At 51.5% G+C, this 17942-nt stretch overlaps 1 protein-coding gene across 1 annotated transcript in view; it reads right to left on the bottom strand.

Annotated features, from left to right (window-relative positions):
* Nucleotides 1-10458: 10458 nt before the first annotated feature.
* The window catches only part of LOC118674577 (carcinoembryonic antigen-related cell adhesion molecule 5-like), a 139655-nt gene continuing 132171 nt past the window's right edge, over nucleotides 10459-17942 (bottom strand). The window contains 3 exon segments of the mRNA XM_036346534.1: nucleotides 10459-10739; nucleotides 12154-12414; nucleotides 12823-13101. Of these exon segments, the coding sequence (XP_036202427.1) occupies nucleotides 10459-10739; nucleotides 12154-12414; nucleotides 12823-13101 (821 nt within the window).

Here is a 17942-nt window from a genome sequence, read left to right as displayed (position 1 = left end):
TCCTCATCCCTAGGTGCACGATTTTTGTCCAGTCTCTTCCCGCATCCCCCACACCCCTTTCCCCCCCAAGAATAGGCAGTCCACTCCCTTTCTATGCCCCTGATTCTATCTAATAAAAGAGAAACATGGTAATTGGCGTACGACCGCTACCCTTCCCATTGGCTAATCAGCAAGATATGCAAATTAACTGTCAGCCAAGATGGTGGCCGGCAGCCAGGCAGCTTGAAACTAACATGAGACTTGCTTGCTTCAGTGACGGAGGACTCCAACATTCCCTGCCTGCCGCTGCAGGCCTCTGAGCTGCAAGCAACTATGTAACAAACATAGAAGCTAAACAAAACCCCAGAAACCTGCCGGGCTTCAGCCAGTAGGATTGCAACATTGTAAGCAAAGGCCAGAAACCTACTTTCAGCAGCGGAGGCCTAAGAGCTGGAGCCAAGCCTCAAAGCTAAAGCTGGCCCAGAATAAAAAAAGAAAAAAGAAAAAAAGGAGTGGTTGGGAGCTTCAGTCACCCCCAGCCTGAAAACAGCCCTCAGCTCCTCACCCAGACTGGCCAGACACCCCAGTGGGGACCCCCACCCTGAAGGGTGTGTGACCAGCTGCAAACAGCCATCATCCCCTCACCCAGGCTGGACAGGCACCCCAGTGGGGACCCCCACCCTGAAGGATGTGTGACCAGCTGCAAACAGCCATCATCCCCTCACCCAGGCTGGCCAGGCACCCCAGTGGGGACCCCCTCCCTGATCCAGGACACCCTTCAGGGCAAACCAGCCGGCACACACCCATGCACCAGGCCTCTACCCTATATAGTAAAAGGGTAATATGCCTCCCAGCACCGGGATCAGCGGAGCCGAGAGGCCTCCCGGCACCGGGATCAGCGTGACAGGGGGCAGCGCCCAAACCCCCTGATCGCCCTGCGGCTCGGTGTGTGACAGAGTGCGGCACCCCCACCCCCCCCCCCCCCACGGGCCCTGCTCTGTGTGTGACAGGGTGCGGTGCCCCCCCCCCCCCAACGGGCCCTGCTCTGTGTGTGACGGGGTAGAGCCATAACCTCCCCATCGGCCCTGCCCTGAGTGTGAGAGTGGCGGCACCCCAACCCCCTGATCGGCCCTGCTCTGTGGGTGATAGAGGGTGGCGCCCCAACCCCCTGATGGGCCCTGCTCTGTGCGTGACAGGGTACAGAGCCCCAACCCCCCTGATGGGCCCTGCTCTGTGAGTGACAGGGGGAAATGCCCCAACCCCCTGATTGGCCCTCTCTGTGCATGACAGGGGGTGGTGCCGCAACCTCCCCATCGACCCTGTCTTGAGTGTGACAGGGGATGGTGCCCCAACCCCCCAATCGGCCCTACCCTGAGCATGACTGAAGGTGGAATCACAACCTCCCGATCGCCCTGCTCTGTGTATGACAGGGGGCAGCGGCCCAACTCCCCAATCGGCCCTGCTCTGAGCCCGACCAGGGGCTGCACCTAGGGATTGGGCCTGCCCTTTGCCACCTGGGAGCAGGCCTAAGCCAGCAGGTCGTTATCTCCTGAGAGGTTCCAGACTGCGAGAGGGCACAGGCCGGGTTGAGGGGCCCCCCTTCCCCCCAAGTGCACAAATTTTTGTGCACCAGGCCTCTAGTTCTATTATAATCACCAGTTTATTCTGTTCATCAGATTATTCACTTGATTTTCAGATTCACTTGTTGATAGATGTGTATTTGTTGTTCAAAATTTGTATCTTTATCTTTTTCTTCTTCTTCCTCTTCTTAAAGGATACCTTTCAGCATTTCATATAATACTGGTTTGGTGGTGATGAACTCCTTTAACTTTTTCTTATCTGTGAAGCTCTTTATCTGACCTTAAATTCTGAATGATAGCTTTGCTAGATAAAGTAATCTTGGTTGTAGGTTCTTGGCATTCATCACTTTGAATATTTCTTTCCACTCCCTTCTGGCCTGCAAAGTTTCTGTTGAGAAATCAGCTGACATTCACATGGGTACTCCCTTGTAGGTAACTGACTGTCTTTCTCTTGCTGCTTTTAAGATTCTCTCTTTGTCTTTTGCTCTTGGCATTTTAATTATGATGTGTCTTGGTGTGGTCCTCTTTAGATTCCTTTTGTTTGGGGTTCCACAATATCACCTCCACCTATCAGAATGGCTATCATTAATAAATCAAGTGTTGGCCAGAATGTGGAAAAAGAGGGGACCCTTTGTACTGTTGGTGTGATTGCAAATTGGTGCAACCCCTATGGAAAACAGAATGGAGTTTCCTCAAACAATTAAAAATAGAGCTATCAAATGACCCAGCAATCCTACTTCTGGGTGTTTTATCCTAAGAAATCCAAAACACTAACTAGAAAAGTTATACGCATTCCTAAGTTCCTTGTAACATTATTCACAATAGCCAAGATATTGAACCAACCTAAGTGTCCACCACAGATGACTGGATAATAGACTGGACTTGGAAGTCTATTTCTTTCACCAGGTAGGGGAAGTTTTCTGTCATTATTTCTTCAAATAGGTTGTCAATATCTTGCTCTCTCTCATCTTCTGGCACCCCTATAATTTGGATGTTGGTGCACTTGAAGTTGTCCCAGAGGCTCCTTACACTATCTTCGTATTTTTGGATTCTTTCTTCATTTTGCTTTTCCGGTTGGGTGTCTTTTGCTTCTTCGTATTTCAAATCTTTAACTTGATTCTTGCGATCCTCTGGTCTGCTGTTGGGAGTCTGTATAACATTCTTTATTTCAGTCAGTGTATGCTTAATTTCTAGTTGGTCCTTTATCACAACATCGAGGATCTCACTAGATTTCTTGAGGATCTCACTACATTTATCGGCGATCTCACCAGTCTTTTCGAGGGTCTTACTAAATTTATCGACGGCTTCTAGACAGTTCTTGAAAAACCTTAAAAGTGTGGTTTTGAACTCTATATCCAGCAGTTTGCTTTCCTCCCTTTCTGTCATTTGTGTCCTGTTTCTTTGTCTCCGCATTTTTTATGCTTCCTTGTGTTGATAAAGTGGTTTTCTGTGCTAAGTGTCTTCTAGGGCCCAATGGTTCAGCCTCCCCAATTTCCTGAGGAGGACACTCTTGGTGCTCCCCCTTGTGGTCTTTATGCACAGTCTTGTTGTAGTTAAGCCTTGATTGTTGTAAGTAACACTGGGTGGGGTTGACCTCCAGGCCAATTGGCTGTGAGAATCAGCTGCGTCTGCAGTGGGAGAACTTCTGTCCTGGAGCTCTAGGGAGGTGCTAATCTAGCCTCTGCCTGAGGCTATCCAGCAAATGCCTCCATGCAAGGCTTGGGTGGGGCGGGTCCCAGGGGATCAACAGGGCAGGCGGAGCGAGCAGTTATGGCTACTCTCAGTCCCGTCCCCAGAGGCTCTGCCTCTCAGTGTCCCAGCAACCGCTGCAAGTACCTCAGAGAGAAAGCTGCCCTTGAGTTCTGACCGATGCCAGACAGTCCCGCTTCTCCTGTTTGAGTCTGGGTCCCCAGAGACTCACCCAGAACTGGAGCTCAGAGCCGGAGACTCCTCCCGATTGAAAAAGACAACCGCGCCCTCAGCCGCCAGCCCGCTCTGCATGCACCTCTGCACCTTGGTATTTTACTTCAGCACCGCACCTCCTCTGAGTCTCGGTTTGCTTTTCTCTTTTCTTCTAGTTGTAGAATTTCCCCTTAGCCAGCTTTCCTGTGGTTCTGGGTGATGTCCGTTCCGTCTTTTAGTTGTATTTCTGAAGTGGTTGTGCGAAGCAGCAATCTCCGGTGTTTACCTATGCCGCCATCTTGGTTTCTCTAGTTGCTTGGATTTTTATATACTTTGATGACATATGTAGAATATGCTTGAGTAACAAACGTTGTTTAGATTTGCTTGCTTTTGATCCATGTAAAAATGGCATAATAGATGTAGTGTTCTGGAAATTGCTGTTAAAAAACTCATCATCATATTTCTAATATTCACCCATCTTTCAGTGCGTGGTTTTGTTCTTCCATTTTCCCTGATGTAGAACCTCCAGTGGCGTTGAATCACAATGCAAGTCTTGTCCATTGTGCACACGTTCTCCCCCCTTCCCCAGTTTTTCTGATACTTATGGCCATTGCTGCTATGACTATTCTTGTACATGTACCCCTGTGGTTGTGTGAGAGTTTCTCCTGGGTACACACCCAGGAGTGGAATTGCTGGGCTGGAAGGTTTGTTCACCTCTGTGAGACAATGCTTGTGGGTAACCTGGACTTGGTCTGTGGACTATGTGATCAGTGCCTGTAGTGATGCCCACAACACCCTCATCCCCCAAGTGAAGGTGACAGAGGCCATTCTACACTCCCCACGGCCCTCTCCACCTCCTCCTTATCAGTAATGCTCACTGTTCACGATGAAAAGGAAGCAGACGCAACTCATAGCTCCAAGATCAGAGCTCACAAGCCCTAGCTAGTTGTCCTCAGCACCACAGACAGTGTCTGGGGGATGCTCCTCCGTCTGCCACAGCAGGGCTGGCACAGTGAGAAGGGACTGCTGGAAAGGCCACTTGTTTCCCTTCTACGTGAGAAAGACACAGCCAGGCGGATGTAGTTATAGGGATGACCCGATTCTGCTCTAATTCATAAATCGTGAACCCATTGCTTGTGTCTGGAGGTTAGTTGTGGTTATCAAACTGGCCACGTGGGGGCAAGAAGGAGGCAGGAGAGGCAGAGCTGGAGAAGGAGATGGGATGATGGAAGCAGAGCAGGGAGACCAAGAAGCTGAGCTGTAGGCTTTGAAGATGGAGGAGGGGCCACAGCCATGGGATGCAGGTGCCTCTAACAGCTGGAAAAGGCAAGGACACCAGAAAGAACCCACAGAAGGAACTGCCATGTTCAAGCCTGGATTTGTGTTGTCTGACTCTGCTAAGTTTGTGGTAATTTGCCGCAGCAGCCGTAGGAGACCAACGAGAGGCGTCACCTTGTCTAATCCAACCTTGTGTGATTGGGATAAGGAGTGACCTGGGCTAAATCATGATGCGAAACTTTGAAAGTTTGTTACTATCTCTCATCTCATGAGAGACAACGTGGAACATCCTCCTGAACTGTGGCTCTGTGCCTCAGTGTTGGACCAGCTTTGTTTGTGTGACCGATTGAATGTACATGGAAATGGCGCCCATCCCGGGCCCTCAGGGAAGCACTGAGAACTGCTGGCCCAGGTGTGGAGAGGGGGCTGCCCGTGAGGCATGCGTGGGGGAGACCCGTGGGCCAGGTGGAGGAGGAGACACTTTGTCTGGTTGCCATGGAAGCGTGGGTGAAAGACCTGGACGCTCATTGTGGGAAAGAGGCCTGTTTCAATGAGATCCGTGTCAATAGGAAAGTGGAAACAGATGGGAAGTGGGGGCTGCAGGTCAAGGACGGCGCCAAGGAGGGCCTTGCTCAGGGCAGCAATCTGGGGTCCTCCCCACCTCGGTTACCCTGACAGCCTTTCTCTGTGTCCCCAGGATGTAAAGATGTCCTGAGGGCCAGCCTTTGGGTCAAAGCATGCTGGAAGCTGGTCCATCCTTGCTGCTTGACATAGTCGCTGCAGGGAGGAAACATCTGCACAGCATGTTTCAAGGCACCTGGCGTATATGGCATACTGTTCTTAACATGTTTGCTCCCCTTCTTAGCACTATGTGTTCTAACCAGGGCCACCTCCCCGAGAAAAGTTGTTTCCCCAGGTGGAGATGTTTCCCTGGAGTTAGGGATTAATGGGACTAAGGAAGGGAATAAATCAGTAAAACCCCCTAGTGTTACAGAAATACCGTATACTACTTAAGAAGAACTTAGACTAAGACTGTTGGCAATAAATTTGGGACTTGCTAGGCCCACAACCCCAGGGGTCTACCCACCAGAGAAAGTACCAAAGCCTATGAAAACCTGCCGATGCAGGGCAGTCCCAAGGAAGACCACCAGCAAGGCTAAAAGGACATAACCTTTACTTGGGCCACAGAATAGAATAATCTCCTTCAGTTACTTCCTTGTAGCTTAACAGTAGAGCAGTAGAGTAGTGACCTTGGAATGGAGATAACAAACTAGCCCCAATCTTTGGAATAGAATGGATAGGATTAAAATCAACAGAGCTAGATAGAGATAAGATTTTTATCAAAGGTCAGATAAGAAACTATAAACATAAAACAAGGAACTATAGAAGGTCAGGAGAGGACCCAAAACATACCTTGATATAGAGGCATGCTTATAGAATCGAGTAGTATAAAATACAGCTGTAACAGGACAATAAAGAGAACCTGGCTATGCTGATCATCTGAAGGCTGTCTCCGTGTCCTTCATTCTTCGTCAACTCTGTCCTCACCTTTGGGAACCCCTGGACCGCTGGGGCTGGACTCCTGGACAGAGCCCAGCACCCGGGATCCTGGATTTGGGGACAGGCAAATTAATTTGTGGAGGACACCAGGGCCTGTGTGAGGAAGGACAGGCACAGGACACTAGAGACTCAAGGGGCCCCACCCAGGATATGTGCCCTACCCTTGGGTGCAGGCAATGACCCCAAAGAACAATCCTTGTTCATCTTTGTGAGGACACAGGATGGCCCCTATTCTGTGCTCCTGAGATGCAGGGCCCATGTACAGAGGAGCAAATGCTGGGAGGTGTCCATGGCCTGTCCCTGGGCCGTGTGAGGACAGCTGAGTGCTCTCCTGGCTGGGCTGCAGCCCCTCTCATCTCTGACTTTCCTTTAACCTGTCCCCCCCATCTCCCACTCACACCCCTCCCTCTCCCAGGAAACAGAGACAGGCGCTGGGGTAGCTTAGATAGAAGTTTTCCTTGTGTGACCCCAGAGAGAAAGGACCCAGTGGTTTAGGTGAATTTCTGCTAAAAGAAGTTCCCATGGGTAGGAAAAGAGCAAAGGAGGGGAAGGTCCTCTATATTCAGATCACTCAGGTGGTTCAGAGTGGCGCACAGGCCCGGTCACTTTCTGGAAGATGGGAGCCTTTATCTTGGTCCAACAAGACTCAGGGTGGCCTGTCAGGGTCTCCTGAGATCAGGAGGGTCCCTGACCTCAGGCCCAGGTCCCAAATATCCTCAAGGCTCAGAGCTGGTTCTCTAAAATATTTTTTCCTCTGGTTCTATTTTACTCATCAGTTTATGTTGTTCATTATATTCCACAAAAGAGTGAGATCATGTGATATTTATCTTTCTCCAACTGGCTTATTTCACTTAGCCTGATGCTCAGAGCTGGTTCTCTGGCACAGGCCTCATCCGTTCCTGACCCCCCACAGGGTCTGGTGTTTCAGGTCCTGGAGGAACTAAGAAGTCACTTCTGCTCTGGGGATGATCCGGCAGTATACCTCTGTGTTTGGCTTTAGTAATTCCTGTGAAAAAAAGATGAGATCTCTGAGCCCTGCAGCCTCCTCAGAACAAGTGCTGTGTTTCTCAGGCGCCATCGGGGCTGACTGTGCTGCTGTGTCTGTCCCCGGGCACCCTCCTCCTCCCACCCTCTGTTGTCACTTTTCACTTCCTTTCCTGAGGCTGGAAGCACAGCCAGGGCTGGTATGGGGGCAGCTCCTGGGGCCCCTGGGACCTGCAGGACAGAATGTTCATAACCCACACTCACCTCGTAGATGGGGCCTGTTGTCTTGGGGCCGGATAGGGGGCCCTGTGCAGGGGGGAGAGAGGGCATCAGAGGACAGGGAGGGAGGGTTTTCTCTGCAGGACTGACAGCTCTGGCTCTTGAGCAGCTGTCTTCACTCCTATAGACCAGCAACCAATTTCAGCCCAAATTGTACCCCCTCACCCTTGTTAGCCTGGGACCCTAACTGGTGTTCCTGGTGCCCATTCTACTCCATGCTGGACTCCAGGATTCTCTTCAGGACCAGCGAGGAACCCAGGGAAGACTCAGGATGGGGAAGGGCTGGTCCACCCCTGATTGGGGCCCCCTCTAGGCCACTCAGGGTTCCCCTTGTGCTGGCTGTTCTGGGGAAGGGGTCTGTGCTGTGTTGCGAGGTTGGATGGTGCCCCTGCCCTGAGCGTGGGTCACTGAGGCCCTGGGTGAGGGAACAGGGAGGGGATGGACTTACCGGGAAGGCAGAGGTTCCAGAGGGACCCTGGCCTGGGAGCAGAGACAGGAGGAGTTAGCACCCAAGCGGGGAGGAAGCTTTGGTCTGTCCACCCGGGAGGAGGTGGTTCTTTAGCTCCCAAGAGCCAGGGGTGAAAGGTCATCACCAAGGGCAAGATCCTCTGGCCATTTCAGGGTCCAGTGAGAGAGAGGTGGTGACACATGACACAGCCTTTAGGTCAGGGTTGACTGGCGAGAGGGGTCCCCTGTGCAGAGTGGTGATGAGAATCCCCCTTGAAGCCCAGGGAAGGGTCAGAGCCTGAGGGACAAGGGCAGGGGTGGACACTGTGGGGCAGGCCCAGGGGCTCCAGGCTGAACAGACACTCACCAGGGGTGGCCACTGGAGGTGGGTGCTCTCAGAGACCATGCGGGTCACTGGCCCAGGGAAAGGTCAGACTTACTTGTGAGGGGCGCAGGGGAGCTTTGGTGTCACAACAGGGGGCAAGGAGGGTCTCCTTTCCCAGCAGAGGGTGGAGGCCGCTTTCCACTCTTTAGGGGGGACGGGCCCAGGAGATGGGAACTGAGGCAAGGCCTTAAGGATTCACGGCTGACCTGGGCCCACAGGGAAAGGACCCATAGGCAGATGGGGGTCTGGGAGGAGTTACCAGGGAAGGGACTGAGGACCCAGGACAGGAATCCACCACGAGGGTCTGACTTAGTGGAAAGGTCAAGGCTGCAGGACTTATAGCCAGCCTCATGTAGCATCAGGATGAGTGTGGTGCCCTGCTGTGGCCAGAACCGCCCCTCAGGCCTACAGAGCTACACTGTGACAGTGGCCTTTCCTGTCTCCATCCACCTGAACTAGAGGCAAAAACCACACCACAGGCTCTGCTCTCCTCCAGTCTCACAGATCAGGATTGTGGTTACGAAATTGACCTTGTGGGGGTATTTGACCCAACCCTGCCTGTCCAGGCTCTTCCACCCTCAGCTGTGTGGCCTTGGCCAGGATGACTTTCAGACCCTGAGGCAGCCCATCCCCTCACCTAGGAGGGTGGACTTAGATAAAAAGCAAGAGCTGCCTTACTGAGCACTTACTACCTACTGGCACCACTGCAGGTTTGTGGAGAAAACCAGGACAATCCTGAGGGAACAGTTCCTTAATTGTGCCTCATTTATAGGCGAGGAAGCTGTTGAGGAAACCACCCTGGTCAGCAGCTGGTGAGGGAGGAGCTTCATGGAGGAAATTATGGGCATCCATGGGAGGCCACAGGGAGCCGGCCCAGAACCCTCTGAGCAAGGGGTCTTTGTCTTCCTGGCCTGGGCTCCACTGGGTGTTAGCCTGGGTCAGGGGGCAGGATTAGGGTGAGGGTGAAGGAAATTCCATGGTACCTCCTCGTCCTCCTGAGGTACAGGAAATAGCCCAGGGAGGCCCCCAGAGCCACCACGACAAGGACCCCGATCACGCTGCCAACGATGGTGCCCACAGAGTAGCCCGTGTAGTTTTGTTTTGCTGAAAGGAGAAGGGAAAGGGGGAGAGGAGAAGGACCACGTCCACTCAGGAGAAACCGGAGGGGCCTTGCAGGGGGTGGCCTGGTGAGGGAGGAAGGAACTGCCACCTAGTCTGTGCTGTTTGGGAGTGTCAGTCCTCCTGACACCCCACTTCTGGTGGTTGCATCATTCTCTGTTTGGCACATTTGAAACCTTCCATTGGCTCTAATTTTGCACGTACTGTCACACCCACCATTCCCATGTCCTGGTAATTCTCCTCTTAACTCCTCTTTCCCTCACATATTCTGTCTCTTACCCCTGTTTCTTCTTTTCCATCACTATGGACAGTCTTAGCGGGCACCTTACCTGCCAACTCAGTGTTGATGAGTAATAAGAATGTGCTGAGTGTTTTAAATGGTCCAGCAGGGTGGGAAACACTCTATCTTCCTGTCATCTGATTCTTCCACCCCCATGAGGGACAGGGGTGTCACCCCCACTGAGCACACACAGAATCAGGGATGGGAGGTGCTTAATAAATGGCTGGAGGTCACAGAACTGGTGAGTGATAAACAACATTTTCAACACGTTCTGCTGGACTTTAAAGCTACTGACAACAGCGTTTATAAAAATAACAATAATAATAGGTACATTGACTGAGTCCTGACTGATCATGACCCTGTCTGAGGGTTTTATTCTCATTAACCTCACAAGAAATGTCCTAACAACGGTGTTTAGGTTCAGCTGTTTTGTTCAGCTGTTTTATTCCAGTTTAGAGATGAGGAAACTGAGGCTCAGGTCGGTGAGAGCCTTCCCTGTGGTCAGACAGCTTAGACTCATAGAACCGAGACAATGCTGATTAGTCTAATTCTGGGGTTCGTACCCATGTGCTCTATAGGCTCTGAAGGAGGCTCCCACCTCCTCAAGGCTCCATCTCATCCCCCTGCCTGTGAAATATACAAAGGCAAGTGGGAGAGGTTGAACGTCACTTACGTTGCACATCCAGCCTGAGGGACTCACTTTTGCTGGATCTGATGAGTTTGAAGACCTCACACTGATAACCCCCAGTGTCCTCCCTCCTGACCGGGTCTATGGTGAGGATGTTGTTGTCCCAGGACAGCTTCATCCTGTCCTTGTGAGGTAGAATCTGGTTCTTGAAGAGCCACCGGATGGAGATCTCCATGTCATTGGTGAGGCAAGTCAGGACCACGGCGTCCTTATGCTCTGTGACTGTGGCATTGCTGGCTCTGATGGAGGGCTTTCCCACTGGCTCAGTGGAGAAACAGAGGAGGTGACTGACTGGGAGTGGGCTCCTTCCCCAGAGATGCCAGCCACTCACAGTCCACAGTGATCTCTGTAAAGGTCACCAGAGGAGGACTCTGACCTCTGCAGGGTGAGGACTTTTGTTCAGGTGACAGTCTGTAAGGAGAGGGTTATATCTCCCCTCATACCTCCAGATCACCTCAGGGTGACCCCTGACCTGTCTCCCTGGAAATCTGAGGTATTAGCACTGGGAGCCGTAGACCGTGTGTCCAGCATCTTCATCACCAGGTGGCATTTTCCACCCATTGACTTTTGTGTGACTCTTTCCATAGTTGCCTGTGACTTTCTAAATAATCACAACCCCTCTCTGGTATGGTGGCTATACATAGAGATGGGAAGCCACTTCCCTTTTGTTAAATAATTTATTAGAGAATATAGCCCAGCCAGTCTTCATGACCTTAGGATCTGGAGAAGTTTCAATCTAAAGGATTTCTCAGTGTGAATAGGACTTTCACTTCCTGGCCTGTGGATTGAATATCAGGGAGAAGGAAATCCCTAGAGAGAAGTAGTCAGGTTGAACAACAGCTGGTACTCTTAGCTTTCTCTGTAAACTACACACTTTCTGGCACTGCTCCTATTGTCCCATGAATCTACCTACTTGTGAAGTAAGCACCACCGTTTACTGCTCTCTGTACGAATGTCACATATGCTTGTGTCACAGAGTGTTTTTCAGCTGGTGACTTTGGAGTCAGGACACAGTGCAGAGGGGTCTCCCCTGTGGCTCTCTCTTTCCCCATTTCCATGCAACCTGGTCTGAGGGAGGCCATGGTGTCGATGGGTGACATGATTTCGCGAGTCGGAGGACAGTCCACCCATTCACCTTCACCACGGACCCCTGTCCCACCACAGGGGGCACAGAGCAGGTAGTCACCAGGTGAGCTTGGAGCAGTGCAGGGAGCAGGGGTCTGTCCTGCTCTCCCCTCTTCAGAGGTGGTTTTATCCTTTAGTTTGGGGAAAAGAGGTGAGCTTGTTCAAAGCCTTGTATGTTCCTTGTAGCACATGGAGCAGATAATAAACAAGAGGTGACAGAAGGAAAGTGTTAGTGACAGAAGAAGCAACTTTGCCTTGAGGACCTTTGTTTTCCCCTCTGGGAAACCCCCTCCCCCTACCACTTGACTCTTTCTGGGGCTGAGAGAACCCCCTCCTCACGTTCCTAGGCTGGACCACAGCTCTGCCATGAGAAGTCAGAAAAGCAAGGGGAGGAGAGTCTATAGAGATGTAGTGGGAGGGCTCAGGGGAAGACTTTGTGATTTGCTTGTGTCCATGGCCACAGGATGGGAGACAACACCCTCTAGTCTCTGTTCTGAAAACCAGACAGATCTGCACCTCACAGCCTGGTGCTGATGGTCCAGTAGGCACTTACCAGAGACTGTGATAGTCTTGACCGTGGTCCTATTGAGGCCAGTGACAGAGTTATGGGTGAGGCAGGTATAGGATCCAGTGTCATGTGCAGTGATGTTGGGGATAAAGAGCTTCTGAGTGGGTTGCTGGGGCCGCCCATTGACAAGCCAAGAATACTCTGTAGGTGGGTTAGAAGTTGAGAGACAGAAGAGACTGAGGTTTGCCCCTGGTAGATAATAGGAGTCCGAGGGTGAAATGAGGGGGGCATCCGGACTATCTGGAGCAGAGAGAACAAAGCCACACATGATGTAATCAGAGGGAAGGGGAAGGTCCTGGTCTGTGTAAGGGCCACACTCTCCCTCTGAGCTGGGTCACAGCCTGTTTTTAAAAATTCCCACCCATAGCCCCCTGTGTTCACTGATCCTGAGTCTGAAACATTAACCTGTTTGTTCCATGGAAGCTTGTTAACCCTGAGCCTTTCCAAACAGGACTATCCCATCCCCTCCCAGTCTTGGCTTAAGGCCGAGCCTGCCCAGATGTGCCTGGGACAGGAAGTCATGGCCATCCTGGATGTTCAGTGTGGGGGTCTGTGTACATGGACCTGAGAAGGACGGATGTAGCCTGGCCTCTGGCAGTGTGGATTCGGGTGGGGATCCTGGCCCAGGTAGGAACAAAAGTTACTCACAGAAAACATTCAGGGTGAATGGGTCACTGCGGCCAGCGCTCACGGGGTTCCGGATTTCACACTCATAGGGTCCCATGTCATTCCTTGTGACAGGGAGTAAAGTGAGAGTCCTGTTGTCCTTGGACAGCTGCAGCCTGGCACTGGCCTGGAGCTTCTGACTGCTGACCAACCACATGTAGGTGATGCCCTGAATCTGAGGTTCACACGTTAACATGACAGGGTCCTTGTACTCCTCGGGGTTGGAGATGTTGCTTGTGATGCTGGGTTTGGGTAACTCCGCTGTGCAGAAAACAGAGAGAACATTGCCCATTGAGTCCTCCAAAGTCTTCTTCAATCAGAATTGGTGCCTCTCAGCTAACTTGAGTTCTTAAAGAAATAAGGCAGGTCTGTGCATCGTAAGACAAACAAATGCATGAGGAACTGAGCGCTCAGAGATTGATTGCAAGGTGCCTGCTCTATGTCTGGGAGAAAAAGCACAGACTTTATCAGGTGTCAGACAACTATCTGGGTTTGGTCACAGAGAGACGCAGGACTGGGAGTCAGAGACCACCCGGCACCTGCCTTGGTTCCTCACTGACCAGCTGACTGCCTGCCTGATGTTGGTGTCTCACCTGGAACGTGCAGGAGCTGAGTCCCTTCCAGCAACACAGACCTACATTGCCGGGTTGAGATGTGTTTCCACTGAAGCCTCACATTTCAGGGTTAACCTAGAGATGAGTAATGATGGGCCACCCCACAGTCCTTAAACCCTGAGAGGACTGGGTAGTGTGGTCCTGAACTGGGTGTCTGAGCAGAAACAGTACACGGGAGACCAGAAGCAAGTCTGGTGGTGAGTTTAGTACCCAGGCTGCTGGGCCATGAGATGTGGCCTCTGCCCAGGAGTCACTCGTGACTGACATGAGACAGTGACCCCAGAAAGGGCAGAGCCGAGTCCAGGAATTATTTAGAAAAGAGTGAGGGACGGTGGGAGCTGGCTGGCGGTGGCAGCAGAGCCAGGCTCTCTGCCCTTGGTCTTTAATGTCCTTTCTGCCACTGCAGAGGGCAGGGATCCTTCCTCAACATGCAGACAATAGCAGGTACAGAAGGGGGCTTGTGGAGGTGGGGGAGCATGAACTTGCTGAAAATACGACCCTTACGGACCATTTGTGTTTGGCAGTTGTGAGAAAGATTTTGAGCTAAACTGTGAAAGAATATTTGAAAATCACTCATGCCCCAAAGATCTAATGCAGTGATGGCGAACCTATGACACACGAACTCATCTTTTTGGTTGATTTTTCTTTGTTATATGGCATTTAAATATATAAAATAAATATCAAAAATATAAATCTTTGTTTTACTATGGTTTCAAATATCAAAAAATCTCTATATGTGACACGGCACCAGAGTTAAGTTAGGGTTTTTCAAAATGCTGACACGCCGAGCTCAAAAGGTTTACCATCTCTGATGCCAGTTTTTGGAGGAATTTCTGTCTAGAGAGCACGAAGGTCATAGACCAAGTTTTCTGGGCTGTTCCTCTTGTTGGCCTCTGGGGGGTAAGGAGCCCGGATGGGGGCCCAGCAGATGCTCTTTCTCCTGGTGACCTGGGAAACTGGCTCAGGATGAAGCCGGGGCTGCTGCTCCCACTGATTTCTGTGTCCTCTCCTATTGCCTGAGAGGGTGGGCCTGGACAGAGATGTTAGCAGGACAATCTGCACAGTGGGAAAAGCAGAGAAGAGCAGAGCAGGGCAGTGTGTCTGGAGTGATGAAGGAGGCAGATAGGGCACAGAAGGAGCAGAGAGGGGCAGAATGTCCTTGGTGAGCAGCGGAGTTTATGAGTGACTTCAAAGACCCCAGGGACCAAGAGCCCACAGCTGCCCCAGGGCAGGAGCAGTGCAGCCTGGAAATCCTTCCCACAGTGGAACAGCCCTACAGCCACCAAGGGACTTGACTCCTGAGGGGGCTTCAGGGACAGGTGGTCAGAGGGATGGACATAGTTCTCAGCACCTGTAGGGACAGGGAACAGGTGTGGCCAAAACCTTTTAGGACTCTGCACCGAGGTTTCAGTCTCTCTAGTGATTATGCATCATTCATTCATTCATTCATTCATTCATTCATTCATTCTGTCATCATTCACCATCATTCCTTCCCTCCTTCATGAAAGAGCAAGTGAGTGCTGGTCCCTGAGCTGGTAGCAGGTGTAGGGAGTAGAGTGAGAAGGCAAAGTCCTTTCCTTCATAGCCAGTGGGAGTGACACCAACACATCAGGAAACAAATCAGTGGTTTCAAGTGCAGTGTAGGGAGGGGTGGATCCGTAACCTGCGGGGAAGGCCTGGGCATTCCCTGCAGTGACTCTGAATGTTATTGTAGGTAATTTGATTCTAGAGTAAAATTAATTCTCCATTTGCTTAATCACCAGACCAGAAAATCTACCTTGAGCTGGGGCCTGCTAAGAAAAAGCACTGAACCAAGGGCTGGTCTCAGGGTCCACAGTCAACTAAGGCCCTTGTGGTGGAGGAGAGGATGGGGCTGTGGCTGTGCAAGGACCTTGCTGTGTCTGTGGAGCCTGATTCAGTGACTGTATCACACTGAGCCTCTGTTTCCCCTGAATAAAAACAGAACAAATGGTAAATGCACTCTGGATTACCATGTTGTCTGTGAATTGACATTAAAACATCCCTGAATACTTGACCTCAAGCCCAGTATAGAGGAGACACTGACTTAAATGGCCACTGCCATTATTTGCCTCCATGAGAGAGAATTCCTGGGCTGACCCCTGGTGGATGAGGAGCTGTCAGGAGCATCTTCTCTCCTCTGTTCCTTCCTGGAGACCTGACCTCCCTCCAGAGTCTCCTAAGTCCCTCAGAAGAGTCAGCTAATGATACGGGGTATTATGTCTATCTGTGCTCTCCTGACACCGCCTTAGGTGAAGGACTAAGGCTCTGCCCCTGTCCTGATGTGGCTCTTGGGGCTGAGCCCTGGCTGGTGAGCAGGAGTAGAGCCACTGCTCCCACCCAGCCCTTCCAGGAGGTCAAGTCCAACCTGACACAGGCTCCCCAGGTTCCCCGGACTCAGGAGCCCTGGGACAGGGGTTTTGGGAGGGGTTCCCAGGCTGAACTTCTCTGTGAGGATTCCAGGGTCCCCTCAGGCCAGGCCCCGACCAAGCTCTGCAGGGTCTTTCTCAATGTCATGGTCATGGGGATGGGGCCCGAGGCTGGACTGAGATTCTCCTCTGTCTCCCTCTGCTGAGTCACTCCCATCAGACTTCTCTCTGTGGAGAATGTCTGCAGGGCTGGAATCTGGGAAGGAAACTCTAATCTTATGATGTTTGTTTCCACTGTGTGTGTCCTGCACTAAATGTCCAAACCCAACCTGGAACATGATACAGAGGGGGATGGAGGCAGAGTGAGTCCAGGACTGTCAGTCCTGTGTGTGAAGTAGAGTTCACCACCCGACACCCAGAGATCAGAGTGCAATCACTCACGGTATACACGGAGCTGTCCAGTTAATTGCATGCTCTGAAAATCTTTGTCTGTGGTGTGCAGGGTGTAGTATCCTGTGTCCTTCAGGGTGATGTTCTGGAACAGGAGGGATCCATTGGGGTATATTGTCTCTCTACCACTGTATGCAGGCCCGAGGAAAATATTTTGAGTGTCTATTTTATATGAAACAATTTGACGGCTGTTGTCCATTATTTCCCCTTTGTACCAGGTATAGCGTCCAATATTCCGAGGCAGGTTGTGGACACAGAGAAGCACATCCTTCCCTTTGGCAGCATTGGGCGGCACTGATTCAATAGTGAGCTGGGCAGTGGTGGGCAGGCTCCAGAAGGTGAAGAGTGTGGCTAGGAGGGAAGAGAGAAATTGATCAAGATTGGAGTTATGTATTGGGAAGGAAAGGTGAGGTCCTGGGTCCAGAGCAGGCCTCTTTATCTCTCAGCCTTGGTCAGAGTGTGTGTGTGTGTGTGTGTGTGTGTGTGTGTGTGTGTGTGTGTGTGTCTCCTGTGGTCAAGGTCAGCAGCGTGGACACCAAAACTTTAGCACCTCTGCCCTCATTTCCTCTGTTTTGAATACTGTTACCCAGGTGTCTGCCCTCAGACCCCTGCTGACACTCAGGGGTGTCCTTGGGAGACCCCTTCCCTGATCACCTCCTCTAAAGGCCTCTGTCTTCACTTTCTGACCTGTCCCTGGGCTGTTCCCTGCATGGCATTGTGGGGACCTGACATCACATCTGGATCTTCCCTTGTCTGCCTCCTCCACTTAGAACATGATCTTCATGGGGGCAGGGGCTTGTCTGATCTTGTTGCACCCCAGTGCCAGCAACAAGCTGTAAGTACCTGTGGGTGAATGAGTGAGTGCTGCAGGGTCCTGCACCTTCTGGGATGTATCTGCCCATTTCTGAGATTGGTGGTAAGGACAATGTTTAGTGCCACTGGTTAAATTTCCTATCTCCTCACATAACTTGTTATTATCAAAAGTTTTCAGCATTCAGCTCTCAGTGATGAGTAAGTTGGGAAATGAGCAGCCATTGAGGTTTTCCTGCCCCTCATGGTTTCCACATCATTTTCCTGTTGCCCAGTCCCCTCCCCCTATTCTGTTCCCCTGTCTTCTCCCCTGAAGTCCACACAGAAGCCTGCCCCTTACCCTTTGTTTTCTCTGAGAGCCCTGTGCTCCCTAGGAGTCCCCAGCTAGCCTAAGCCTCTCCTCCTCCCATCCACCACCAGGTATTTGTCCCCTCTCACAACCCAGCAGGAGCCCCTCCCAGGGGACAAGTCCTCTGTGGGTAGGGGCTGAGAGGAAATGCATGATGTCTGCTGCCTGCTCTTTCCCTCCCTCTGTGGGAAGAGCTTGGATTCCAGAAATGTTCCGAAGCAACACTATCTTGATGGGTGGGATGTGCTGTTCCTCCTCCCTGTGCACTGAGCCTCCTCCTGGGCCAAGAGCACTTCCCTGGTCACATGGGCCAGGGGCGGGGTGTGTACCCAGGTTCCTCCCTGCCCTCCCCTTATTCCTGCCTCCCCTTTTCTTTCCTCTACATTTGCATTCCCTGTTACTGCCTTCATCCGCAGTGATTCCTCTCCATGTAACACACACACACACACACACACACACACACACACACACACACACACACAACTGCTTGTG

This window comes from Myotis myotis, unplaced genomic scaffold (genome assembly GCF_014108235.1).
Source record: "Myotis myotis isolate mMyoMyo1 unplaced genomic scaffold, mMyoMyo1.p scaffold_m19_p_19, whole genome shotgun sequence".
In the NCBI taxonomy this organism is placed as follows: domain Eukaryota; kingdom Metazoa; phylum Chordata; class Mammalia; order Chiroptera; family Vespertilionidae; genus Myotis; species Myotis myotis.
This window is presented reverse-complemented; position numbering and strand designations above follow the sequence as displayed.